The sequence below is a fragment of the Amphibalanus amphitrite genome, unplaced genomic scaffold (genome assembly GCF_019059575.1).
Source record: "Amphibalanus amphitrite isolate SeventyFive unplaced genomic scaffold, NRLGWU_Aamphi_draft 000899F_arrow, whole genome shotgun sequence".
NCBI lineage: Eukaryota > Metazoa > Arthropoda > Thecostraca > Balanomorpha > Balanidae > Amphibalanus > Amphibalanus amphitrite.
In genome coordinates, this window is record NW_024882393.1 from 155,068 (window position 1) to 182,778 (window position 27,711).

At 51.0% G+C, this 27,711-nt stretch overlaps 2 protein-coding genes across 2 annotated transcripts in view; one reads left to right on the forward strand and one right to left on the reverse strand.

The window, feature by feature from the left end:
* Positions 1-133: 133 nt before the first annotated feature.
* On the forward strand, positions 134-3,022 carry LOC122367833 (very-long-chain (3R)-3-hydroxyacyl-CoA dehydratase hpo-8-like). Its single transcript, XM_043341269.1, has 6 exons — positions 134-443; positions 764-881; positions 1,238-1,361; positions 1,592-1,697; positions 1,953-2,131; positions 2,722-3,022. The coding sequence occupies exons 1-6, from the start codon at positions 394-396 to the stop codon at positions 2,796-2,798; spliced, it is 654 nt and encodes a 217-aa protein (XP_043197204.1). The 5' UTR covers positions 134-393; the 3' UTR covers positions 2,799-3,022.
* A 153-nt stretch (positions 3,023-3,175) lies between these two features.
* Positions 3,176-27,711, reverse strand: part of LOC122367825 (kinesin-like protein KIF13A) — a 72,021-nt gene continuing 47,485 nt past the window's right edge. The window contains exons 8-38 of the mRNA XM_043341253.1: positions 19,009-19,145; positions 18,378-18,498; positions 17,816-17,904; positions 17,302-17,416; positions 16,899-17,034; positions 16,343-16,491; positions 15,749-15,995; positions 15,353-15,502; positions 14,925-15,090; positions 14,476-14,638; positions 14,070-14,213; positions 13,648-13,800; positions 13,313-13,432; positions 12,976-13,065; positions 12,107-12,242; positions 11,626-11,805; positions 11,159-11,339; positions 10,769-10,902; positions 10,373-10,561; positions 9,843-10,037; positions 9,465-9,670; positions 8,983-9,073; positions 8,619-8,773; positions 8,228-8,387; positions 7,742-7,936; positions 6,098-6,228; positions 5,817-5,938; positions 5,033-5,703; positions 4,689-4,838; positions 4,298-4,462; positions 3,176-4,046 (exon numbers count right to left, since the gene is read on the reverse strand). Coding sequence (XP_043197188.1) covers positions 3,970-4,046; positions 4,298-4,462; positions 4,689-4,838; positions 5,033-5,703; positions 5,817-5,938; positions 6,098-6,228; positions 7,742-7,936; positions 8,228-8,387; positions 8,619-8,773; positions 8,983-9,073; positions 9,465-9,670; positions 9,843-10,037; positions 10,373-10,561; positions 10,769-10,902; positions 11,159-11,339; positions 11,626-11,805; positions 12,107-12,242; positions 12,976-13,065; positions 13,313-13,432; positions 13,648-13,800; positions 14,070-14,213; positions 14,476-14,638; positions 14,925-15,090; positions 15,353-15,502; positions 15,749-15,995; positions 16,343-16,491; positions 16,899-17,034; positions 17,302-17,416; positions 17,816-17,904; positions 18,378-18,498; positions 19,009-19,145 — 5,118 coding nt within the window. The 3' untranslated portion in view covers positions 3,176-3,969. The remainder of the gene's footprint in view (positions 4,047-4,297; positions 4,463-4,688; positions 4,839-5,032; positions 5,704-5,816; positions 5,939-6,097; positions 6,229-7,741; positions 7,937-8,227; positions 8,388-8,618; positions 8,774-8,982; positions 9,074-9,464; positions 9,671-9,842; positions 10,038-10,372; positions 10,562-10,768; positions 10,903-11,158; positions 11,340-11,625; positions 11,806-12,106; positions 12,243-12,975; positions 13,066-13,312; positions 13,433-13,647; positions 13,801-14,069; positions 14,214-14,475; positions 14,639-14,924; positions 15,091-15,352; positions 15,503-15,748; positions 15,996-16,342; positions 16,492-16,898; positions 17,035-17,301; positions 17,417-17,815; positions 17,905-18,377; positions 18,499-19,008; positions 19,146-27,711) is intronic.

Here is a 27,711-nt window from a genome sequence, read left to right on the forward strand (position 1 = left end):
ATCAAGCTATCGCATCGATCAGCTGATCTCTTTATGAAATTTTTACTACTAAAGTATTTTTCTTCATATGGGCACTATGAGCCGTGACATCTTATGCGAACGAGAAACGTTCATGGCGCATAGTAAACAGACGGTCAGGTTGAGGTGTTGGAGGCCGATGGGGCTTGAGGAATGGTGTTGGCCCTCGGTGCTTCCAACCACTTCCAACAAAAAGTCGGATTATTGTTGACAGCCAGTCTGACCGGTTTTTCTAGTACTTAGGACGATCTCTCTCAGGACGACGCGTGAAGGGTTGAAAGCCTGTTAGTTGCTCTTCCATCGTTGTACGAAGCCGGCTGCTCTGCTTGAAGATTCAACTAATCGTTCTCAGTTTGCGGTTGTTGAATATTAAAGATGATTGGGGCACTTTATCTCAACCTTTATAATACTTTCCAGCTTTCTGGGTAAGTGAAATGTTGGAATTATTATAATATTGCAAAAAGTCTAGATGGTATGCACCATTAGATCAAGATGTCTCCTAACTCAACGTGTTCTGTTTCAGTTTCAAGTAATTTTTTTTCTAGCATTTTTGTGAATAAAACTTACTTTTTGAAATGTAATCATTAGGTAATTCATATGGTGAATTTAATATCTGATTGTAAAATTCACAAATATCTAATTAAAAAAGTAATTTGAATTGTAAGTAGGAGTATTATGATCACAGTGGAAATTGTGATCCAATGCTATTTAACCAAATTAATTAACATTTTCCTACTGTTTTCAGGTGGGCATATTTATGTTTCCTGACCTGGTCACACCTGGGAGAAAAGCAATCCATGGATGGTTTGTGGGAAAGGACTGAGCTGCCATTGAAGATTTTCCAGACTGCAATGGTTATTGAGGCAAGACACATTCTTGTCTTAACTCTTAAGTCAACTGTCTAGTCTCGAGTTTTCAAGCAAGCCTTGTCTTCCAGCTAATAAGTTGATGCTGAAAGGAATTATGAAATAATCATTGGTTCTCAGCATTCACTTTGTTTCTTTGATGAATTAGATTGTTACCCAAATCTGGGTGCATGTGTGCTTTTAGATATAAACCTCTAGAATGTTGATGTACAAATGTGGCTGGTAATGTACAACCTCTGTCAGTAAACTAGTTACAAAATAATGGGCCTGTTGCTAGTGTGAAGCGGGTGTTCCTCACCCCATAAATTGCTGGAATTCTGTTCACCTTTGACATTGGATTCGCCTCTGCACAGGTTGTGCACTGTCTGGTGGGTCTGGTCCGCTCCAGCCCCGTCACCACGGCCATGCAGATCGTCTCGCGCGTGTTCATCGTTTGGCTCATCCTGGAGCAGGTGCCCGACACCCGGACGGCGCCAGGTCAGTGGCGCGCCGCCAGGGAAGAGGCTGGCTGTGCTGCTCTGCCAGCGACTGTACCGCTGTGTCGATAATTGGCGATCTTCTGGGGAGAAATCAAGGGAATGGCATGTATGCACTGTTCCCTGTCGGGCACGGCGCTATTATCGTTAACACCAATCCAATTCGCGCCTGACATCCCTCGAGAGAGATGATATTCGATGAACGGCTGACCCGCACACCACGTCTGCCAGGTCTGCTGCTCTGCCTGACCGCCTGGCCGTTCGCCGAGATGGTCCGCTACCTTTACTACCTGGCCAACGCGCTCGGATGGGTGCCCTACCTCCTCACCTGGGCCAGGTACGCGGCGATGACTTCTGCTCGATGAGCGGCGGCTTAGGCCGAGACAATGATGGGAAGTCGGGTCTCTTCTCCAAGGAGGCTACCTACAGGCTTCTCACACTATACACCTGTCTTGCTTTTTGCGATTCAATCGTTGATTTATTATTTATGTTCCGCGTGGTAACGGTTCCTGATGTGTGTTGTGTGCTGCTCGTGACAAAGGTAGCATAGCGAACCCCACTCAGCCCTGCCTCCGCTGTCGTTTCACCACAGGTACAGCTTCTTCCTGGTACTGTACCCGCTGGGTGTGGCCGGCGAGACGCTCAGCTGCTACGCGGCGCTGCCCTACTGCAAGGAGAAGCGGCCGCTCGACGTAAGCATGCCGAATGCCTTCAACTTCACCTTCAACACGTACTACGTGCTGATCGGCATCATGCTGCTCTATATCCCCGGTGAGTGGCCCCGCCGTCTCTACCGTATCACAATTATCCGTTTGAGAAAGACGGAGACGAGGCATGGGCAGATTCCCGATATTATTAGGCTCGGACCCAATTCGCAGTATTCACCTTGAGCTATATTGGTCCCATTTTCCCACCACATTCATACGCCAGTTGCCTGAGTGGTCAGCACTGTTAGGAGCGCAGTTTGAAACTCCAGTATCGATTTGACGCCATCAGCCCAGAATCGAGCCATGAATGTTTACTTTACCGGCACAGCCGTGCTCCACCGATGTCAAGCTATACTGAGCTCAGCATTAAAATGTTCAAACAAACAATAGCAGACCGTCGCGTGAATAGACAGTTTGATCTGTTCGAATGAAACCGAGCGTACATTCATTCTTTTTCGAATGACATGAAATGAGGAGCGAACATTCAGTTTTCGCTGGTTAGCTGCCGAATCGCGACGTCGCTTGCCCATCAAACATTTTTAGGTCTCCTTAGCAACGCTACGCTCTTGTCGCACGCTCGCTTCACCGTCTCCGGGACGAATGTTCTCCGTCCGTGTCCGCAGCACCTAACGCCACACCGGATTACGTCCGCAGGTCTGCCCGTCATGTACCAGTACATGCTGAGTCAGCGGCGGAAGGTGCTGGGCGGTGCCAAGACCAAGAGTCAGTAGTGGAGTTTGGGAACGACAACCGTCCCAGCCCGGCGACTTTTTGCGGGGATGGTCTACAGATTGCGTCTGTGGAACACGGTGCACCTGGCATTCCAGTGGCATATTTGTGAGCTTGGTCGAGGTTGATGCTCAATGGGTGATCTGTCAGTGTGTACTGTTAAGGATTCTGAAAGGTCTGAATGGATGGGCAATATACAACCGCGGTGTCAGTGGTGGTGACGTAACATTGGTGTGACTTTAAGGCGATTGCGCTAGCTATCATCTACCATCTACTTACTACAGGGATTAGTCTATTCTAGCTACAAAGCCGGCCACCACCGAGCTACGGGGACTTTCACGGAACACTACCCGCCGCTCCTCTAAAAACTAGTCGGTGGTCGGTATGCCGGCTGTATTCTAACAGTATGCTAATGACTTCGCCGGCCTCCGAGGCCACACGCCCCTATCCAACTCTGACTCAGAGCGCGCCAAAATGGCGCCGCGCGCGCACACTGGACTAGCGCGCCGGTATAGCTGTCAAATGTCCTCACTCACTCTCACTGCACAGCTGCCATGCACAGTAGCTGCTCTCATTGCGGTCTGACGATAAAAGTCCGGTGGCGGGGACCGAGCCGGCGCCGCCGCCTGCCCTGCCGGGTGCTTACTGGCGTCGTCTGCCCCCCTGCCTCACACATACACACACACATACTCACGCACACAGCCCGCTGGAATGTCTGACTGGACGCAATCGTACTGGGCGGAACGCGCGCGCGCGCGGCCGGCCGCGGCGCCCCTGGCGCGCCTTTCGGCCGGCCCGTAAAGCTCTGGGGGCCGCGCGGCGCGGTCGGCCGCCGGCCGGACCCCGTGGTCCACCGGCGGCCGGCCACCGCCGCGCCGACCAACATAAATTAGTGCTAGAGAACTGAGTCGGGCGGGCCGGGCCGGCCCGGCGCTGCGGCCGCCGGCCGGCCGGCCCGCCGAGTTATCACGCTGCTGACGAGTCGGCGGCGGCGGCCGCGGTCCGGTCCGGGGACCTCCGCGCGCCGCCTCCGCCGCTCCTACCACTGACATGGAGAGCTGCCGCCCTACTCTACCGACCGCGCGCCGCCGCTACCTCTACCCGCCCGCCGTTTGGCACACAAATCTAACAAGCTCTTCCGCGCGTGTGACTGCAGTCGCCCGGCCAGATGCGCTATTTCCTATTGCTGGAGCCGCCCTCGCTCCGGGCCCGACCTGCCGGCGCCGCCGCCAGTGGGGATGTCAGGTCCGCTGAAACACATCACAAAACACGGTCACGGATATTGAGAGAAAACGAGGAATGGCTTGCCTGATCGTGAGCTATAAATTAGCAAAATACGATAATAATGCGTCAAATCACGGTTCAGATCCAACATCGCAGAAACGTGGTATTAACGACGTCACTAACGTCAACTTAACTGTTCGAAGAAGTTGACGAAAATTACATACAGTGATTCACAGGACCAAGTAAGCACTTCTCCGGAGCACCGACGAGAGCTCACCTTTCCCCGATAGCCGGCGCCCTCCCGCTGCCGGCTGGCCGTTTCTCGACCGCTCGGCCCGACTCCTCCGGTGGTCCCAGATCAGCTTGTCGGCGCGCACAAAGATGCCATGTTTCGGCTGACACTGGAAATACTGCACGTCTTTTACGGTACCGTCGTTCTTGCCTGGAAAATGAACCGAGGGATACAATGTAAACACTGTTTTCGTCATAAAGAGCATTACAGTACACGAGGACTTATGAACGATCTGATGTTTTGATGACATTTAAACAACCAGTTTCAATTCATCGGCTTTGCACAATGTCAGACGTGCACAATCTTCACGTTGCGCATAAGCTCTTACCCGAACGTAGAACCTCACAGCTCTAACCAATACACGAATGGCGCTTACCCTGCGGCAGGTCGAGCGCCACGCCGACCCAGCAGCCGGGGGCGAAGCGGACCGGACCGACGAACCGAATGTGACCGGCCAGCGACTGTGGCCGGACCAGCACCGCCTCGCCGGCCATCACCCACTCAGGCAGGCCGAACTCGGGACCCGCTGTGTGAGGAGAGTGGCGAGAGGTCAGCGGGGGACGTGGGAGAATGCGACAGAGCAGCTCCATTAGCGCAGGTAGGTTGGCACATACTCAAAAAGAATCCTTGCTGCAAATGGATTGACAAATATTGTATGCTCTACGAGCGATGCACAACGATTAACCGCTTAGCTCGGAATCACCGCTGGTGGATACTCACTGCCGGAGACGGCGTCGGGCGTCAGCTCCTGACTGTCGTGGCCGGGCTCGCCTTCCGGACTGCCGTGACCGGGTTCGCCCTCTGGACTGCCGTGGCCGTGGTCGCCCTCCTGACTGCCGGGCGTGCTCCACTCGGGAGCGCTCCCCTCCAGCGGCGTCTGACGGCTGCTGTCCGGAGTACCGCGCACCTCCGACTGACCTTCTCCGGCCGGCGACTCCTCCAGCTCGGTACCACTGCCAACTGACGGTTCTGCCGGTTCCTCAGCGGCCAGTAGACCGTTCTGAGGCGCCGCCGGGTCCGCCGGCTCCGGCTCCTCCAGTCGAGTCTCCGGCTCTGGATCCTGCTCCGGTTCAGCCTCAGACTCAGGCTCCGGCTCGGGCCCCGGTTCAGGCTCTGGCTTGAGCTCAGCCTCCTCTATCTGCGGCGCCGGCTCCGGCTCCGGGCATGTCAGCCGTGCCGACTCCGTTTCCGGCTCCGGCTCCGGCTCGCGGTGCACCTCTGCGCTGCGCTGCCGGAGCGGAGGCGGCGCCGGCAGCCGACCCGCTCCGGCGCCGGGCCGCCGCGCCGGCACTACGCTCGCCTCCGAGTCCGGAGTCTCGTCTATGCTCTGTAGCGACATCGAGTCTTCGCTGCACAGGTTGGAAGAGCTCACAGCCTGCGAGCCGTACCCGCTGCGAGCGAAAACGACTGCCGTCAGAAACATATAACGGAGTCAGCTAAGGAACGAATTTAGTTATTCATGGTACAGCCCCACATTGTCCTGCTTGAGGGAACTGCAACTTACCTGGAGGTGACGCTGGGTGAGTTGGTTTTGGTCGGAGCTGGGATCTCCACCAACGAGTCGAACGTCCGAGAGTTGCGCATCCGACCTGCCAGCCGCGCCCGCGCCGCCATGCCGCCGCGACCCTACGTGAGCAAACGACACAAATGTAACGTTAGTTTGACATAATATTGGAAGACCGATTAATGCTGAAAACCAAAACTCTTAACCGGCAACTCTAAAACTCGGTAATTGTCCTTTATGATAAACTTTAGTGCTAAAATGGAGTTGGTTTGCCGCCTTACCGTGGTCAGCGGCGTGGGTCCGTTGGCGGGCAGGCAGCTGTCGCTCGGCTCCGGCGAACCCTCCCTGTCGTGGTCCTCGTGCAGGGTGGTCATACGGGAGGCCAGCTTCAGGGAGCCGGGGCTCGGGGTGGCTGCGACACGCGGGTATGGGGTCAGACGGTCTGAGCGTGGCTAAGTTAAAAGGGGGTCGCATGGTCTGAGGTGATGATAGGTCACGGAGGTCATACGATCTGGGGGGCTGTGATATGCCACGTAGGGGCTACACGGCCTGACGAACCTAGCAATACCCGACACAGATGCCTGTTTTAACTAAAAAATAATGTTTTACGTCGATGTTTTGTAAGAAATGCATCACAGCCCGGGCCCAGACCGTCGAAATACTACTCTAACCAAAATGTGATTATCGACCGTTCCTTATGTGGTAAGGAGCGTGTTAGACACTAATACAATGTGATCGAAAAGAAGATGATTGATGAGACATCTAACAACCGGGTCAAATGGCAGTTAAAACATACAGCACGCCATGACTACCCAATGCCGACTAACACGTTACAACAAATAACAAATAACAAAAAAGATGCAATAAGTGCTAACTGCAACGAACGATCGGGCCAGTAAAATGGACAGTATGTAAACAAAGCAATGCAATTCAGAAATAACAAACACTTGTGACACCGAAATCCGTGCCATGCACAATCAAACAAACAACAAACAGTCCCACTGCAGGGCCATCCTAATACATCTACCCAACAGCGGTGTACCACGGGATCAACGCATCATCACATTCACACAGCCGCCGGTACAGGCCCGGATCGGTAAATTACAGATCATCAGCCAATCACGCGCATACCCCAACGTTCCGGATAAGATGAGTTCCAGAGGGGATGAGGAATACAACAGAGAAGGGTCGGGGAAATTAAGCAGCGATGGATGCCTCGAAACAGGAATGTGAAAATCAAATGGAACGCACTATAAACGGCATGCCTTGTAATGCCCCACCGCTTATTTCAAGCAGAGGGAGCGGTCCTATCAAGTACACCATTGAAAGGTGGTAGCAGGTTTCAGTCAGCCCAATTCCAACGACAACACATACTCACGGACGGCTCTTGACCTCCACCGCGACTCCTAACCTTTGGGAACTGGTACTCATACTGAGTTTACAAAAAAAAAAACGCAAATGAAACAAAATCGGACCACGTTCATAACTCGATATAACTCGATATTTTCGATATTGTTAAAATTTTAGTCAACATCAAGCTCACAATCAGCTACAGAAACCCCTTTTCCAGAAGTGTTTCAGTCAGGTTACTGAATGTATGAAATGTTAGCACTTCGGGAATGGCGGATGGGTGTCAGAAATTCAGTATGCCAAAGTAAGCAAAGGCCTAAGCGTCATTTCCTTTTCCGTAATCGACAAAGCTTTACAAAAAAAAAAAAATCGTGAGAGAAAAAAAGCGAAGAAAATTTATAAAAGCGATAAGGAATGTCCATCAATTTTAAGGCAGCTGTTTAAAAAGCGGGTTTCTGAAAGGAGCGACCCCAGAAATGCCATCAGTTAAAGCCCAAATGCAAAGAGCTGACGGACCCAGGATGGCATTATCAGGACACAGGACCCCGCTACCCCGTCACGAGGCATTAGCGTACGTGCACCATGCGCTGGCAGCAGCAGCTGGGGTGGCGGCGGCGGCGGCGGCGACGGCGGCGACTGGGGCCGCTCGCCGCCAGTCTCCTCATGCAGCGCCATCAGCGAGCCGCTGAGGCCGGCCAGCATCGACCTACACTTGGACATGGCGCCCGAGAGTCGCATCCCGGCCGACAGGTTCAGGAAGGTCGGACGGTCTGCCGGTCACACACGGAAAGGGAACTGTCAGATGGGGCAGATAGGGCACAGAGTAAAAAAAATACAAATATGAGACTGAGTTGAAACGATACGGGAGGAGCGGTGAAAATTGCGGAAAGATCTGTGAGACATCATTTAGTGAAGTAAATCCATGGTGTAGTCGAAACAAGACAGAACACCTTACCGCAAATCACCGCCAGATACCTACACTCTACCAGTGAATCACATCGCCTCAGCAACGGAACTGTTGAATTATAGAAAACATCTATCCTAGCGGTGGGAGCACTCACTGGCCGAGCGGGGTCCCGAGTCGAGCTTGGCTCCTGGTCCCAGTGACAGCCGGTGGTGGAGGTGGTGGGGCGATGGGTCGCCGCCGTCACCTCCAGCCGACTGCAGACCGCCCAGGTCCAGGAAACTCTCCGACCGATTCGCGCCGTCAGAACGCTGGAACTGTGATAGCAGAGACGAGCACCACATGTTAGCCAGCAGGTCGAGAGTACGACGAACGCCAAACAAACACAAAGGTAAAAAGGCGGACCGACAGTATGATGGAAATATCGCTGAGCTTCCAGGGTAGCGTCGCCGAGAATAATGTCAGCGAAACAGAAACATCAGCAAAATAACTACTACACCTGAGCTCACATAGTAGCCAGCACCCGGTAATAATTGTTCTCAACTCACGTAGCTAATATTGGGCACGCTAGCCGTCTTGCGCATGCTGCCGGTGCCGGTCGGGCCGGCACTCTCCTGCACTAGCTCTTTGACGGCCACACTCTGCCGCAACCGATCGAGGCGCAGGATACTGTCCACGGCCGAGACGCCCTGCAGGTACTTCTCTGTGGGAGCACGACACGGGGAGGGTTATATCTGAACAAATACATGACTTTGGGCGGGAAAAGGGGAGACACTAGACTGGCTACAGACAGTCTGACATGGAAAGTCTTCGGCCCAACAATCCGCTGAATATACGTCGTCTCTCCGCCAATGTCGCCCCCCCCCCCCGCTGTAGTCAGTGTCCCTTCTCAGCACTGATCCACCCACTCACCGATGTAGGTCTCTCCGTCAGGGTCGGCCGCCTCGGTGCCGGAGCCAGCGATCTGCGCCAGCGACTCACGGTCCTCCAACTCCTCACTAGCCTGAACACACAGACACATAATGTGAGTCGTGTGCCGTGAGTCGCGACAGTCGGCAATGACCAGCACCAGCGACTTACGGTTCCAGCTCCTCTGACTAGCCTTAACATAAACACACGGACATGATGTAAGTGGCGAGAGTGGGTCGTGAAAAGTGGCAGACGATGATGAGAACACGATGCTTCGGCAATAAGATTCGAACACAAGGTCCGAAAATCACCAAACGATCACCAAACGATTTTTTAGTACTCTGATAGTGATCAAGACGTCCAGACGTACAACGAGCATGACTGGTAAAAAAAATTCTGCTTCACGGACGCTATCAATAAATCCTGACCACTACCCCCCCCCCCGGCCTCTTGCCACCCACAGACACATCCCCACCGCAGCTCACCTTGGGTATGTTGGAGACCACCTCGTACACGACTCCAGTGGCCTCCACCTGATCTCCCCGCCGCAGGGAGATGCTGCGCATCAGCTTGTTGGTGAACGTCGGCTTGTAGATGTTGACGCACAGCCGCTTACGGAGCACAATGTCCATGGGAAGCGGCTGGCAGAGCCGGACCCGGGCCAGCACCACGAGGTAAACGCGCTCGTTGGCTGAGGAATGGAGGAAAATGTCGGTGTCAGTACCCTACGTCAAACCCGCACTAGCATCCCCAACCCTATACCTAAATCCATTTTACTGGATGTTATACTGCTGATGATCCTGATAAACTCGTACCCTTCCAATCAATACCCTTCCTCGAACATTCCATCATCTCCCTCTCACCGGGCGTTATTCTGTTGAGGTAGACCGAGTCGTGCACGCTCGAGTCCCACTGGACGACGGCCGACACCTCCGGGCCGTCAGTGGCGCGTACGATCGTCAGCCCGACCATATCCTCTCCGTGCTCCTTGGGAAGGTGTGAGCTGAGACCAGCGCACGTCAGCTCGCCAGGCAGCATACCCGTGCTCATGTCGTCCGCTGCAGGTTAGAGAACGGTCGGGGTCAGAGGGATACCGTTGGACTTTGCAAAACCAATGAGGATTAGAACAAGCATATTGAAACAATGCGACTTGTTGATGGCCAATAATTAGCTACATTCAGATCTCCGATATAGTTTCGTACAAAACGTAGCAATCCGAAATGAAATAAAAATGCCAGAACAGGACACGTCCACGCACCAGTATTAAGATCCTCACCTATTTTCTCAGATAATTTGGAAAGCATTGATTCCAGCCAATATCTAGGTTCAAAATCCACATACCGGCGCCATGCCACCTCATCGTCCCCCCCCCCCTCTCCAATCGTCTCCGTACCATTGAGGTCGAGGAAGAGAACAGGCACATGCCGCTCGAGGCCGGGCCGCTGCGGCACGTCGGCTGACAGCGGCGAGCCGGGGATGCCCGACCCGGCCGCCGGTACCAGCACCGCGTTACGCTCCTCGTTCAGCTGAATCCACTGGTCCAGCAGAGACTTCTCGCGGTCGTTATCCGACTCGGATTTGTCTGAAACGCGGCATCAGTAAGAGTTTGGGCTCACTGGGACAGATTGTAAGATCAAGGGACGTACCAATGAAGCATGTTTAAATTACTTACCGAAAGAGTAACTTGTAGCACTAGCTAAAATAAGCAATTTTAGGTCACGGAACTGAAAACTTCGCCCTTTCTATGTGAAACTCCAATGCAGAGGTCTGTCTCTCGATCCACTCTGACCTTGTTTTTTGATGATTTTCTGCAGGTGCGAGTCGAGGTACTGTCGGCGTCTGACCAGCGCGCTGGACCACTTCTCCCGCAGCTGGTTCAGGTCCGCCTCCTGGTACGAGTCCAGCGGCTTCTGCAGACGGTACCTGAGCGGCGGACAAACAGAACGTGACAGCGACGCAGTGATAGCTATTACACCGTAAGGGAATAACACGATTATGCTTAATCGGGCTGGCCAAATGAGCACAGAGAACGGTCTAAGCCAAGCCAGCCACACGCTGCAGTAGTTTCTTCCCTCAGCTCAGTACCAGCCCACGGCACTCCTCAATGGCCAAGCACGACCACAACTGACCACAACTGACGCCAACAAAATGCAAAGCATTTCATTTCCCTCCCACTGACCTGCAGGTGACGCTGCCAATGTTGACGGCGGTGACGGCGTCACAGACGAGTGGCAGTGTGCCCGAGTTGGTCACCGGCTGCACACGCACGGCCAGCCGGCGCTGCTGGCCCTGGCGCAGTTGGTACACGCCGCCAGAGGCCACGTCCGCGCGAGTCGCCACCTCCACTGGCTGGTAGTCGCCTGCGGGGGTAGGGTCAGAGGAAGGTCATAGAGGGTCCGACAGGGGTTAGACAGACTCCGGTGAATATAATTTCAGATAGTTTGCTTCTTGTTAAGTTGTGGAGCAGCTCCCCGATAAACTTAACATTTGTTTTGATATTCTTGAATTCATACAACCCAAGCCTCTTCAGCAACGAGTTAAAAGAACAACAAAACTTATAACTGTTAACACTGCAAAACAAATGTTATCTATATAATGGATATAGTAGCACCCAGCGAACCGACGCCTGAGTCACTTCCCGCTCACCGTGATCATTGAGCTCCTGAATTTCGACCCAGAGTTCGAGTTTCCTGGTGAGCTCCGCCCACCGGTCGGCCAGTGAGCGCGCCTTGGCCAGCTGGCTGTCCACCACGTCCAGTGTGGTGGGTATGGACGAGGTGAACCCGGCCGACCGGTGGCCCCACACCTCCACCGACAGCGCGCCCTCTGCGGGTACCACACAGGGAAGGTCAGCTCACGGTGCAACACACATCTCAGCCAGACGGTCGCCCTCTACGAAACGACCTGCCGGCACAGTTCGGTTCAAGACGTGCAGTTTAAAAACAATTCAACGCAAGTGCATTAAGATGATCAGGAGGTAGCCGTGGAGGTAGCCACGATTCCCATTCGATATAAGTGCATTTGACACCTTGCGGCACCTGCATACGCCAAATCTTTTACACCGCAGAAGACACCGGGAGTCCGGGAGCTGTCCATAGCTCTCACTCTGCCCGTTCCACCCACTCACCTGCACAGTGTTCGATGAACTCCTCGCAGATGGGTATGACAAAGTCTCGGCAGTGGTCGAACTGGACGATCACCCGGTCACCGGACACTGTGGTCCACTGGGTGGACCGCTCCTGGGTGATGATTGGTGGACACACCTGGTGACGTCACAGGGCCGTCAGCAGCTGAGCTCGGACCCAGTGGGAGAAATTACACCGGAAAGAAATATATTTCAACTCAGTACTCACGCAAATTAACTTGTCATATTCATATAACACGACTGGCCTCACACGAGTCGTAAAACAATTTTTAAAGCATATTGTGAAACGACACAAACATTAATGGTAATGAGCTGTTTAAGGAGCATCATTATGCAATAAGTATAGACGGATGGTGTTGAACGAACGCGGGTAAGTCGAAGAGTGATGATGTTTTCACCTTATATTGTGCATCGACGTTAATTCCCGGACATCACTTTGGGGAGTCTGGGCACGGACAGAGGAGGAATGCTGGGGCTGGAATAATGAAATAATGGATGATCACAGGGAGACATCAGAGGAATGCCATTAGGATAACACAACAGAGCGCATCATCTGGGTCAATACTAATGCGTGATCGAGGCCTTTGGATGTGGCAGGCCATTAGCGAACGAAATGCATCGCACATTCGAACGCGAAATGTATCACGCAAACATCGAGCGAACGAAAACATTAGGGGCAGGTTCTAAGTTAACAGTTTTAACAGCTCGTCATGAAAGGCACTAACTATGCGGTCAAATACGCATGACAGATGCTGTAAGTAAACTGATGCAGACGGTATAGAGCCGACTACCTTTCCAAAAGACCACCAGCGATGGCTGTGGCCACAGAACCGCACTGATTCGGAGCTCACCTGGGTCTGCGAGCAGCCCCAGAAGTTGTACTGGCAGAACACAAAATGTGACAGAGAGGGAGGCAGACCGGTAGCCTGTTTGATGGTGACCTGCGGGGAAGGAAAAAACGCCCGGTCAGAGGAGACAGCACATCCGTATAGCAATATCATATCGCGGACCGTCAGAACGATTATCAGAGCCGATCTGGCTAAAAAAAGAAAAAATACACAAGTAGTAAGTACTGAAATACATTGATAGATGACACGAAATTAAAATAGGTAGGTAAGCATAATACAATCGGCAGCTTTGGCGGGATCCCGTCTGGCGGCGGTCAGCCCTCTGACCGGCGACACTGACCCGACAGGTGACGGTGTTCTGAAGCAGGTCCTCCTCGCTCCGACCGCTGTCCCCCGAGTGGTTGGACGTCGAGTCGGCGATCCGGTCCTGGAAACAGCCGGCCACCCGCTCCAGCTCCACCTGAGAAAGAAGGGAGAGTTAGTCAATGATAGACGGTGGGGGAACTGGATCATCACGAAAGCATGTGTAGGAGGATCTGTATGAAGCATGATAGTGTCTAGCTGTATGATCATAGCTTGAGTCTTAAGGTGCCCGGACTGCAGATTACAGACCACATCGTCCTGCTAGCTGACGGTTAGACATTATGGGGCAAGGAGATGGAGGAGATTACTCACGTGCAGTCTGCCGGCCACCTCGCCCTGCTGGCTGATGATGGGCACTTGGTAGTTGAGGCAGACGTCGTGCAGTATGGCCTCCAGGAACAGACTGGCCACGCCAATCAGGTGGTGGTTCTCCTGGGTCTCGAAGAACGGGTCTCCCGCCGAATCCTGGCGCACATGATCGAAACGGTTGGCGAGAGGTGAGGAAGGGCGTCATAAGGCACTAACACTTCGACAAAATGACTAGAGAAGATCGGCCTTGTAAATAAGAGACAACGTCCTGCCTAGGACGCTGAGCATGAATTGTTTCACGCCTGCTTTTCGGCGAGCAATCATGTTTCCCTGATCAAAAGTACCTAACCGTAAAACCAAGGTTATACACGATCCCGTCTCTGATCATTTGTCACCGACGTTGGACAACCTGGATCGGTCCTGACCTGCATCATGTTTCCGCTCTGTATTTCGTTGTAGAGCTCGCGCATGTCGACCAGCTTGTTGTCGAGCTTCTCCAGGCTCCAGATCTGGTTCGGGTAGCCGCGCCGCTTCACACAGATGGCCGGCTCGCACACAAACAGACCTCTCTGAGGGACGGGAGAGATGTTCATACGCACATCAGACAATAGCAGGCAGGCCTTAAAGACGGCAACATGGAGGCTCAGTGAGCCGGGTCGAAATATCTCATAAATCCTGCACAGTCCAAATACAAAAAAGGCGTATGCTCAAAAGAGTTGCTTACTGAGAAATCTGAACTGAGGTTCAGCGTCAAAAACATCTGACAAGTCCAAAAGTCAAATACATGAATTTCACTATAAAAAGAACAGTCGGATTATTACGGATCCGTACCCGTCTGTTGGGTCCGAGGTTTTCGGGCGGGATCTGCAGTGTGACCGAGTAGCTGGTGCTGCGGCGCAGCTCCTGGGCCATGGAGCTGGCCTCCCGAGCCAGCGAGTTGGCACGCACAATCTCCTGCCGCAGCGTGGCCACCGAGCGGCGGAACTGCTCCTCCCTGACGGCGGGACGGCGGGACGGAGGGAGGGGTCAGATAGCGGCGGAACTGCTCCTCACTGACGGCGGGACGGACAAAGCGGAGCGGTCAGATGGTGGTGGAGGAGCTATGAAGGAGGCGCAGACTAGACCGGACTTATGTTATAATGTTACCATCACGTACATACCTACAACCGCGGCACCAATAACCTGATACTGTGGCAGACAAGATCAATGAAGGAGAGGTAGTTTAGCCGCGACGGGCCAGCAGGATGTAGACCCCATCACACTCCGCACAATAAACTGACCTGTCCCTGGCCCACTGTTCCAGCCGCGACTGAGCCAGAGGGCTGTACAGAGACGGCCCGCGCCGACTGCCGTCCAGGCCCAGCGGACCGGGCGCCGAGGGCGACATGGCGCTGCGCAGCTGCTCGAACTGACGCTCATACTCGAGCTTCTGCTGCTCCAGCGCCACTGCCGAGGGACAGGCACACTCAGTCAGTGGACACATTCAGTGACAAGTCGAGGACAATATTATTAATTATATATGCACACACCTTAATCATTGGCTTCAAATTTGCGCCGTCAATGCAGCAGCTATAGTAATGGCTTTAGTATAACTCCTAGTGCTCTGACTCGGCGAGCGTTTCAAGCTTGGAGGGCCACCCGGTGACCCCGCCTGTTCACTCTGTTTTACCCCCGAGCTTCTCCCCCACCCCCACCCCTGGCTGCTCACTCTGTTTGTCCTGCTGGTGGTGGTGCTCCAGCCGCTCGATGGCCGTCTGGATCGGGTTATCCCCCAGCTCCTTCATCACCAGCTCCTCCCGAGCAAAGTCATAGTCGAAGTTCTGCGCCGGCGTCTGCGGCTCCGGCGCACCTCCGCTCCCTGTACAGACACGGAGGCACAACGCGTCAGACCATAGATGAAAATACGTCAATCGGTTCACTCCTAGGGAATTACGGCGTCATTCTCCACGGGAGAATGCGTCACGAGGTCCTCAATATTGCGCATTAGTATTCATGCACGCATTTCCACCCACGATATCGAAAGTAAACAAGGGCCGCTACTTCGGCCCTACCTCTCCCGTCCCATCTCCCCATGATGTCACTGCCGCGCCACACACCCACTCACCGCCGGATCTGGGGCAGTTGACGCGGAAGAAGTGGTTGTTTCCCCAGAGCAGGCGGTCGCCGTGTCGCAGCTGGGTACGCTCAGTCACCTGCGAGCCGTTGACGCAGCACCGTGCGCCATCCACCGGTACCATGTGCAGCGCGCCGTCCTCAATGATGAGTCGACAGTGCTCCGGCTGGATGCCCAGCCCCGACAGTTGGATGTCGGTGCGGCCCGGCGCGTCCGGCAGGCCGACCACCGTGTGGTCCTGTAGGCGGTGGAGAGGGGTTAGAGCGTATACAAGGATACTGAGGACGGAGTGTCTGCAGTCTGCACTCCGTGACACAGAACGCACGGCCGCGGGAGTCGCCGGCAAAGCTGGGTAATGCCAAGGGGCGCAGCGAATGGTCTGGCAGCCATAGTGAATTCGGATGATTCCAATCACAAATACAATAACGATTATGAAACGTAAAACCCTTTTTCACAAGCAACACAAACGCTAATAGGCCCGCCCCATCCAGCATTCCTCATTGTCACAGGTCCATCAATATTCAATTAGCAGAACAATTCGAACTACAGTGAAATAGGAATCTCTTAGCCAAATTAACCACTCACCTTTAAATAATAAACTAGCATTTCGTTGAGCGAAGGGTCAGCATTAAGGTTAACCAGATAGAATTTGTTTTTCTGTACAGAGATTCCGACCGACTGCACGCTGATTCCCATTTTCTCCAGCGCCTGTTTTCGTTCCTGTTGTACACGTCCTGAAACACGATCCACCGCCACGTCAATACAATATCACATTACAGAGGCACGAGTGAAGAATAGAGATATGGCAGAGCGACAGTGGCGATGGATATATGTGCTGGGTTATGGTCACAAGTCAGTCGAGCGTCGAACTGGGAGAGGTGACGTAAAACATAAGTGGAAATGGTCACGACCAAAGTTAGCCCATAAAGTTAACGGAGAGCGAAAGTCAATAGTTCCTTCAATTATCACAACTCAAACATGGCTTCAGTTATCAGGCTTTAAACAAGAGAATCAACACCAAGGGGACGATGTACCAAAATAGCTGATAGTGATGGCATGGCCATTGGCTATGCATCAGCTTAAGGGCCATTTAACAAGCGATGCTATTTATTTGGTCAAATGAGGTTCTAGGTCATTTTACCTGTCTTTTGTAGCTTCTCCTCCCATGTTTCCGACATTTGTCGCATGATCTTTTCATTTTCGCTCAGCTTTTCCCGCAGCGCGTCGTCACCGGTCTCCTCAAAGTCCTCGATCATCTCGCCACCCGATTTCAACCGCTGAAACATAAACAAAAAATTATCATAATATTGAACAACAAAGACGTCTAGACTTTCTTGCATCATTTACAATTTTTCGATTCGCCAACTATTTTTCTGACGCCGTGAAATATTAAGAAAGAAAAACATATATGTATATTTAGTTATTGAAAGTTCAGCAAAGCGCAGCATCACATGCAACAGTACATAAACAAAACCGGTCAGCACCAAGAACTCTTAGCTCCAAGCAGTTTCCATCAGCATCCAGCGCCACCGGCCAGCACCCACCGAGAGCTGGTCGCGCAGCCGCTCCACCTCGTCCCGCAGCTCGCGAATGATGCGCGCGTTCGGGTCCTCGTTGACCACCGCGTGGTTCACGATCCGCTTCGCTCGGTCGGCGTATCTGTCAGTGTGGAGAGTGGAAACTGAGTGACTCAGAAACTTTACCAGCTTCTGATCTCAAGCCCCGTTTTGTTAGCTACCTGAGTTAGTTCTCACTAGATGTCACTACGGGTTCGCGCCTGAAGGGTAGGCTGTCCCGCGGAGCACGATGTTTCGCGACTCTGCCGACAGATGTCAGTTTACGGCACTGGGGATCCCGCAGCGATCGGTGAGTGTTCAGTGTACAAAAATAGGTACACGAATACGTAGCATGAAAAACAGAGCTGTCTGTTCTTCCGATGCGGCTAAGCAAAAATGCGCGCCATCAGAGAAACACATACACGTCAATACCGACAAGAGCATGAATAAATAAATAGAACGTACCGCACCTGAACAGACCAAGTAGCAGCCCACGGCTCACCTGAGTGTGGAGAGCGTCTCCTCGTAGTTGTCGCTGGCAGGGGAGATGGTGGCCACCATCACCGTCTTACTGTTCCCTCCTAGATTGTCCTGTGACCGATACAGTACAAACGTCACCCGAAAACATTCAACATCCGAGACGGGTAGAGCATTCGCCGAAGGAATCCTACCCACGACACCGGAGCCATATTGCATATTCCCAAACGATTCCACGTCCGCTACAAACGTACGCCAAGGCCCAATATTGGCATCGCAGCCGAGATGGCTTTTGCAATGCGAGTCCTGTGTAATATTGCTAATAAAATAGAAGCCGAAAGCCGCACAGCTTCCAAAGAATCCTGGTTAGATATAAGGATATAAGACCAAGCAGGCGTCCCTGATTCGGGGGATGACAATGGCCTCGCCGTATCTCAGGATGGCTCTAGAGCCTGGTAGGTGTTTGACAGGATAAAGAAGCCTTCCCAAAATATACAGTTCCAGCCGCAATAAGCAGATAATTTAAAAGCTCTCTACAGACCGGCGCACAACTCGTTTCAGTTTGTCACTCGTTTCCGTATACAAACCTTGAGCAGCCAGGTCAAAACGGAATCCCGGTAGGGGACAAAGTTGTCCGCCTTGGAGCGAGCCTTGCCAGCCGAGGCGTCTGCCAGTTTGGAAATGACCAGACCCAGAGTAGTCAGCGACCTGGAAACGCGGCGTCTTTGATGTCACACAGCTTCACGGTAAGTTTAATTCAACAGCGCACTTCACTTGGTGATCTAACAGGCCTAGCTGTAATAAATCCTGCAACTGCGGATATGACGATAACAGTGGTTGGATCATATCGCACTGATTCCGCATCTGCCATCTAATATTTGTCGACTGCTATCGGCGGATGGTATCTCCCCGGTATGCCAACACCTCTGGCGTCATTTGTGCGCGAAAGCCGGCTGCGGTAGCCGGCGGTGAGCTGTAATTAGATCGAGTGCGCCCTGCCCCGCTCCGGGCGACAGGGCAGCGCCGGGGCGACAGCGAGTCGGAGCCGCGGCTCGGCGACTCAGTACCATCACCGGAGCGGGTAAACGGACTGTCTGATGACAGGACTAGATACCGCTGTAGCGGCGTAGTGCGTCTCTAACTATCCCAGTCCAGTTCCCAGGAGCCAAGTCCAGTCCCTCCGCCCCTATCCCTCGGCGCGCCGTCGGCAGTACTCACTTGTTGATGTTGCTGCCCTCCTTGAGTCGGTCGCCGGCAGCGCCCGTTTTCACCGCCCTCTCGGAGCCGGCCAGATCGACCAGCGAGATGCGGCTTACCTTCTCACCAGTAACGCCCGACTGCAGGTCGGTCAGCGTCTGCAACAGACAAAAACGAACCTCATATATCCGATGGGAGGCCATTCAACACCTTAGCAATGCGCGCGTAAGCTTAGTTCCCAATTAGTAGGCACAAGGGTCTCACACAGCACATAGCGGACGGAATGGAGCGAGAGCCCACATCTAAAAGTGGTGTTTCTGGGTGTTATAGTAACCGGATATAAAGTCGGATCAAATTGGATTTGACTGGGGCGTATGTCCTCTTTTGGAGAGCTTGTGACTACATGACAAAACGCGAGCGACGAATGGCATGTAAGGATTCGTGCACATTGTATCGGCAGTATTTCGTTCATTTCTTTCCCAGGTCAGTATGGGGCAGTCCAGGGTCATCTAAGGTTCAACTTATCAACGATACCCTGAGGAAGAGCTTCGTATCCACACCCGCAAATGGCTTTTTGTTCATTAAACTCACGTAGTATTGAACGTCTGAACGACCGCACGTGTGACGTGAGACTTCAATTGACATCCAACTGCACCTGTCATAACCTATCGAACCGTTTCCTAATGGAGTAGAAACTACAAGCGCAATCGGTCCAGCCGCTTTTAAGTATATACAGTGGAATCCGCTTAATAAAATAAAATGAAATCCGCTAGATAATAAACAGCCGCTTACTGTGGCCGCTTGAGCTGTTCACGGATTTTCCCCATAGATACCTATAGTTAACAAATCCGCAATAAAGCCACATACTCCGCAAGCCAGTTGGGAGTTCCCGCAGTAACGTCTTCCCATTCGAAATGTGGCATCCAACCTGTTCCTTAAGAACCGCGCAGGAGCAGCGGTCTGCAGCAATTAGAGTTCTAAAAACAGAAGGAGTTCAGAGCTATCAAGAGCGCAATTAGACACTATGCACTTCAGAGAAATGTTTCCACAAAGCAGGCACGCTCGACTGCTTCGTTGGCATAGCAGGCATGACGGGGAGTGATCGTGGATGGATATGTTGACTTAATCGCTGCGACAGCTTTGCAGTGTGCGCTGGTCACTTTCAGGAGGACATGTCCCCGCACTACGGTCTCTACGGTCGCAGGCTCGGAGGCATGTCCAACCCTAAAACCTGCCTTTATACATTAGGCTGCATTACGAAAGTCAAATTATTTGAGGTCCGGACCCCCGGGACCCCACCAGTGGCAGAGCCCATGGTCACTTTCACTGTAATAAGCAGGGCAATTAGAAATGTTTGCCTGCACGCTGGTGATGCGGGGGAACGGAACGTGCAGCTGCGAATTTAGAGGTGGCAAAATGTGGACCCGAGGACCCGGTCCAAAGTACCAGTCTGTACCCATATGGGTTCAGACCGGTTCCTGGAAATTTTCTGACGGGTCCAACCGGGTCCTTCCATAAACCATACATCTTGCACACTACACAATAATGATTGCAAAATGTGAAGCGAATGGAAAGAAAACATTTCCCCATGTGTGTTTCTTTGCGCACTGTAGCTCGTGAGTATTCCCAGTGGGGAAAAGGCTGTTTTACATGATGCAACTAATGATACCTACAAATAGTTTGCATTAATTGATTTTTGGGGAACGCGTCCAACTGGTTCCGATTCCAACCTAGACCGGGTCCGACTGGTTCCAGAAATGTCCAGTCGGGTCTGGGTCGAGTCTGGTTCCAAAATGTTCACATTTTGCCACCTCCAGCTGCGATACATGCTTTTTAACGAAAATAACTGACTCTGGTTAATAAACCACCGCTTGTTATTTAGGGACATATTTTTGTTATGAGGTTATCGGTGGAGCCAACAAATAACTAAATGCACTTACTTTTATTGACGTTTCGGTTTCAAACAACCTTCGTCAGAATAGAATTACAAGTTAAAATATATGCAGTAGCACCATAACCTTGACACAAGAAAATAGTTACACCAGCCGCTGGGTGCGCAACGGTAGGCAAGGGTAGGCCAATACGGATTAATCGAGGTGTAGGTAATATTATTACCTTTGGGGTCAGGTCACGACCTTGAAGTAATGTCACGTTTTCATGTTAACTTTTAAAATTAAGCTACAATATATTGTATTTCAGTTGAGACAAGTATAATAACTCGGAACAAAAATGATAGACGGAAATTGGGACTTTTGGTCATTTCGGCGCACCCATGATGAATACTATGGCGTGGGTGACCAAACAATGGGTGTCATCCGGTCGGCAACTGTTTCAGGTGTCGTCCAGTGGGTCAAAGTGGTAGTTTCAAACTTTTGGGATCCACCATTCTGGGGATTCTTTTTGACAATATACTTACGTTTCTTGGCGCAATGTTCATTCCACCCAGCCGGTCGTCAATGCGTTAGGTGACCCAAATGACGATTGACCTGAAGGAAGTTGGGGGCGAGGAACACGCACGTGCCATCCGTTTTTTAATCGGGCGCTTTCATCTAGATTTTTGCAGATATCTTTTTGATTTGTGAAAATGACCAACCTAGCGGTATGCCAGTCGTTGATAAATCATTATCTTGCTGCGGCCGGGCGCTTATTTGCGGTGCTTGCGTTTGGCGGCTGGCGGGCGACTTTTAGTCGTTTTCGGTTAGCAGTTAGCGCCGGTGCGGTGCGGGCGGTTTTATTTTTTTTCGGCGTTTCGGCGTTTTTTTGTGGTTTGCGGCGGTCAGGCGATTTTTTTTCGCCGTTTGCGTTGGCGTTTCGGGCGTGCGTTTTGCACGTTTTGCGGTGTTTACGTTTTGCGGCGGGCGGGCGTTTTGTGTTTTTTTTTCGGTGTTTGTCTTTGACGGCGGGCGGGCGGGCGATGCGGGCGGTTTCTTTTTTTTGCGTCGTTTGCGGTGTTAAATTTGTTTGCGGTTGGCGGCCGCTTTTTCGTTTTTTTTTGCGGTGTTTGCTTTTGGCGGCGGGCGGGCGATTTTTAGGCGTTTTCGGTTTGCGGTTAGCGGGCGTGCGATGCGGGCGGTTTTATTGTTTTGCGGCGTTTTTGCGTTTTTTTATTTACGGTTTGCGGCGGGCGGGCGTTTGTTTTATTGCGATGTTTGCGTTGGCGTTTCGGGCGTGCGTTTTGCGCGTTTTGTGGTGTTTGCGTTTTTGCGCCGGGCGGGAGTTTTTTCACAATTCAAAGTCCAAACCTTCGGTCCGCAGCGCTACTCGAAAAGCGCTGCCCTCGCGTATAATAACTCGGAACAAAAATGATAGACGAACGCGTTCCGGCTAAATCGCCGACATCAGCGTCTAGAAGTTCTCCTTTTAGACGCTGATGACGGCGATTTAGCCGAAACGCGTTAGTTCTATCCTTTTTGTTCCGTATTACTACAATATATTCAACGCATACTCGTGTGTACGAGAGAAACACGCTGCTGTATAATGTAGGTATACGCTTGGTGTGATATGTAATCGGATATTTTGTTAAGGCAAGTCAATTTTGACTGTTACTGCCAATTTTGACTGTTACTGTTACTGCCAAATCATTGACTCTAGGTCAAATGTGCCTACAAACTGCTAAAGTTTTAGAAGGGCTCTCAAATGCTCTTTTCAACGACAATGTAAACACGAGATGTTCACCAAGCTGTCAAAAAAAAAAAAAATGTTGAAACCGGCAAATTTTGCATATGATTACCTTCGTGTTATGATGATCTGAGGAGGTCTCAATGATCCGAAAGTGCTCGTTGCGAGTTATTAATCGCATTTGCGCGTCTTTCTCCCCCTCAAATTTTCGAGATAACCTGGCGTGCCGAAATACGCTTCCCCTCTCCTCCTCCTCCTCGTCCTCTACCACGAAAAATCTGGCTGAGACCCCATCTCGAGAGATCATTAAATGAATGACTTATTATTTGGAAACATTATTCCGTTTCTGATTAAAGATGAAATTGGCTAAAGTTGATACCCCAAATAGCGAATAAAGTACCAGCTGTACAACGTACATTATTTTCGAAACACTATATCAACTATAAGCATGTATATTATCTTCACGTCATAATTTACTAAAAGCATAGTCAACTCGGCACATCCACTCCCGGTCCATAGCTATAGTTATCAAACACATTAATCAGAAACTCGTACATATTCAGCCTAGATAAATACCTAAATTGTCCAAAATCGACGATTCGTTAAAGCCAGAGACGCTGCTCCATGCTATATGTGTGCTGGAGGAGTTGAAGGTATAGGTGCTGTCGGAAAGCGATGTGTCATGGCTGTGCGAGGTCATACAAAGTCCGGGCAGACTGTCAGTGCACGCGCGGCTCTGCACCAGCATCGGCCCGTCCGAGAGGTTCAGGTCGACCTGATGACAGCTGCCGTCATCCGAGCTCAGCCAGACAGGGGTCCTGGGCAGGTGGCCGTCCGTCACCAGACGTGACACGTCCGTTTGGAACAGTGGGCTCATGACAATCATCCTGTTCATGAGATGGCTGCCCGCCAGATGGCTGCAGAGCGTCTCCATCTCCTGCGCCGAGCCGGTGCTGCGCGTCACCATCAGGCAGCCGGAGCTGGTGGACGCGAACGCGCCCTGGTCGGTGCTCGGACAGCCCGAGGACCACGAGGTCGACACGTGAGAAGACGCGTGACACTCCTCCAGCTCTTCGGTGATGTCAAACAGCTGCAGCTCCTGTTTGCTCTTCAGCTCGCGGCAGAGAGTCAGCTGCTCGCGGGTGTGAGCATGCTCGTGGTTGGAACTCGTCAGGCGAGCTTGCAATGTGCTCGCATCACTGCGTAGGTTACGAGCTAAGGCTTCCAAATTACTCACTCGGCGGGCGTAGATGCTGACTTGCATGCGACATGTCTGGTAAGATTTCTTTGTGGAGTTATGTTCCGCCTCCATCCTCCTTAGCTCCATTTGATAACGTTCGTTAGACAAAAGCGTATCATTGAGAGATTCAGTTGTACGCTTGTGGCTGATCTGACAATCCATGAGTAATGCTTGAATTCGCTCAATATCTCTCAGACTATTGGTTTGAACTTGAGTGATTCTTCTATTGCACTCCAACAGTTGCATTTCCAGGGACAGCGACTCCGTAAGAGACTCCGAGTGGTTGCTCTGACAGTGCTTGAGCTGCCGTTCCAGCGATTCTACCTGAATAACAACCCCATGGTGTTGGCTCTGGGCCACCTCCAATGAGCTCTGCACGCTCATTAAATGACGCTCCTGCTCGGCATTAATGTCGTGCTGCTCGTGCAGTGACGCCCGCGTTTCATTCAGCTGCTGTGAGCAATGATTCAAGTGTTGATGTAACGCACTTGCAGAACTTGCAATGTCGGAAAGCCTGCTCTCCAAAGTCGTCACTTGAGAAGTATAGCTGCTAATTCTGCTCGAACAAGTTTCATACCTACTCTTTTCCGCGTCTGCAGTAGCCTCCAAGTTTGCAATTTGCTTATTAAGGTCAGTACTTTCTTGCCTTACGACTGAAAACTCTGCCCGCAGAGTAGCATAGCTACTCGTCATTGAAGAAAGACTTTCTAACGTTGCATTGAGACGATCTTTCAAATTAAAGTTTAATGTTTGCATTTCATCAGCTTCCTCTTCCAGAGCATTGTAAAGATTGGTCATCATGTTCAGTTGGCCAGAGCAGTTCGTGTACTGTATAGTACATCTTGTTAGCTTTGTACTAATGTCTTGATAGCGCACTCTCCATTCATCAAGTTGGTCGATGCTGCTGTGATGACTGTTTAGGCAGGCATCCCTCTGAGACTCGATTACAGACAGAGTTGTAGTTACGTTGTTCAGTTGCTCGTGACATGCAGCTTCGTTCTGAATGAGCCTTTGGGCGGACGCTGATGCATCGTCAAGCAGAGCATGACATTTATCGTCATCGTTTTTCAAGAGCGTGTACGCCTCTCGAAGTGCTGAGTATTCTGTAACGGTGATGTAGTTTTTCCTTGAGAGCGTGGTGTACCTTTGTCTTAGTGCATCCAGTTGTCCAGAAAACTCTTCTGCTTTATTATGCGCAATATCGAGTGATGTCCTAGCAGTTACAATATCGAGTGAACACTCACGAAGCTGAGCTTCTGTATCGCTTAATGCATTACGCACATCTTGGAGATTGATTCTCAAATCTTTGACAACGCTCTGAAGATGGGTTTCTGAAAGCCTCGCCGATTCGGCCTCTGATCGGAGAGACATGATTTGCTCTGTCAACGTTTGCTCGCTTTCCTTAAGCGATCTTATATTTTCCTGCAAAACAAGCGAGTTGTTTTGGCATGACGCTAGTGAATCCTTCAGATGTGCAGCTTCACTGAGACAGAGCCTATGTTCTTGTTCACAAAGCTGCCCCGCATTTGTCGCAACGGAGTGATTGCCATGGCACAAGTTCAAAGCGCTTCTACATAAATCCAGTCTAGCATTTGTTCCACCAATATTTCCCAAACAATTTTCATAATTAATTTTCGTTTCTTCGTAGACGCTTCGAATGTCGTTCAGGGATGCCTCACATGAAGCTCGCGATGTTTGAGCATTAAGAATTTCAGTCATCAGCATTCTGCGTTCCTGTTGATACTCTTCTATATGTCTAAGATGTTCCTTTTCTTCTTGTGCTAATGCTGACTGCGTTGCCTCTTCAGATTGGCGCGATGCTGTGAGGTTCACCGAACAGCGGGCAAGCTTGATTTCATTTTCTTCGCTGGTTTGTTGAACAACTGATAAAAACTCTTGCAGGGATCTCAGATCCAACGAACATTTCGAATTGGCGTCAACAAACATTTGATTTTGAATTTCAAGATGATGTATGTGGTCCTGAGCGGCACGCAAAGCTATACTAGTAGTGTTACGGTGAATCACACTTGATGATGCGCATTCATTGTGCACTTCCTCCCATCTTTCAGCTTGCAACTTATAAATGTGTATTTGTCCATTTTGTTCAATATTTTGTTGTCTCACACTGTCCAGTTCTTCTTCCAATTGCCTCTTTTCGCGCTGAAGCTCTTCTATCATCTCTCCAAGAAGAGTAATATTCATTTTTGCCTCAGCATTTGCTTCCAATAACGTTTCTATCTTTCTAGTTTGATCCTCATTGCCACTTGAGCAGCCTGAGGAGCCCGAGTATGAAGCAATAGGGTTGAAAAACAAAGAAGGAAAGACAATCCCCAATGGCTGTGATCCAAAATTTAAAAAGTTGTTGTCATCAGCATACATTCCGAATGAATTATTCAGACAATGCATATTATTCCACTGGGAATGCCTGAATTGGCAATCACTGGTAGCCACCAAATCTGGTTGAGTTAGACATGGCAAAAGTTGGGTCGGTACAGAATCCCTGCTTATTTGCACATGTCCTGTCAATAGATCTTCAATGTTAACATCGCCGCTTGAAGTTGAAAGCGTATTTGCCGTTGCCAAAAATGGGACAACTGCAAGAAAAACTGCAAGCTTTAGCTCCCAAAAACGAAAATTGCGTATAGATGACATAGCATCGGACAATTTCAGCTACCGTTGAAATGTGAACGAATAATTGAAAATCAAATTTACGTAAAATGTACAAAATTAGGCCCAAATAAGTTCTACTGAAAAGAAACAAAATTTAGAACAATGCAATCAGCATTGGTCTCATTTTTGCGAAAACTGCACGAGATATATTCGCACGAGGAATTTGATCCTATAGATCTTGCGCTTTACAAATGAAGTAAACCAACCCCAGAGAAAGCAAAAATAGTATACAGCTCTGCTAGTCATATGTTCAAATTTTGCTTGTAAAAAAAAAAAAATGATTTGCTTGGAAGGATCTCAAAGAAATCAGCGTACCTATTGGTTGAAAACACAATCGGATCATCCATTCATCCACCTCATTCACACCTTAACCCTCGCCCTGGCAGGGGTGGGGGGTCGATCAGATGCGACCCCCTCCCCCTGAGTTTTTTTTGCGATGCGCGCCGAGCTATTTGTCGGATCGTGCTGAAAGTTTTAATAGCCTCTGGGGCGCTTTTCATAGATCCTTCCTTTGCGCAGCTTTTGGTTTAAAAAATCGGATCATGTCAGGTCACCGAGCTATAACGTCATGATAGGTACTGGCGTAGCCAGAAATCAGCGAAAGGGGGGGGGGGCATGGTGTTCGAGGGGGCGACTTTTTCCGTTGAGAGGGGCGCCATTGTCAGTCGTCCCCTAGTGACAGGGGCGTCAGTCTAAAATGTAACGTCATGCTCATGCACGATTTACCAGGTGTTGCAAGATACGAGTACAAAAACCAGGCTTCGCTGATTTTTCATAAAATCCAATTAACCCTCGCCCGCACATGCCATTTTCCCATCCTAGAACGCACATGGGGGGGGGGGGGGGTGGTTGCCACCCCCCCCCCCCCGCGCCATTTCGTTCCTGTTGGAGATAGAGCTTAGCGGTAAAGACCAAAAAGATTCTTTGGGAAGAGACGAATCCAATGATACCCAGTTTTACCTTCTCAGGTCAGTCATTGACCTTCCAGGTCAGGTCAAACTAAAAAATGTTGCTGTTTTGGGTCACCGTTGGATATCAAGTGTGCTGCTTATCAAATACCGATGACGATGCTGTTTTCTGGTGCCAAGCCAGCTAGAACCTCTTTGTCACACTACCCGACCAGAATTTTGCTGCTGAGGTCATTTCAGGTCAAGTTAGGTCAAGGTCAATTATATGTGTTTGTATGTCTGTGTGTG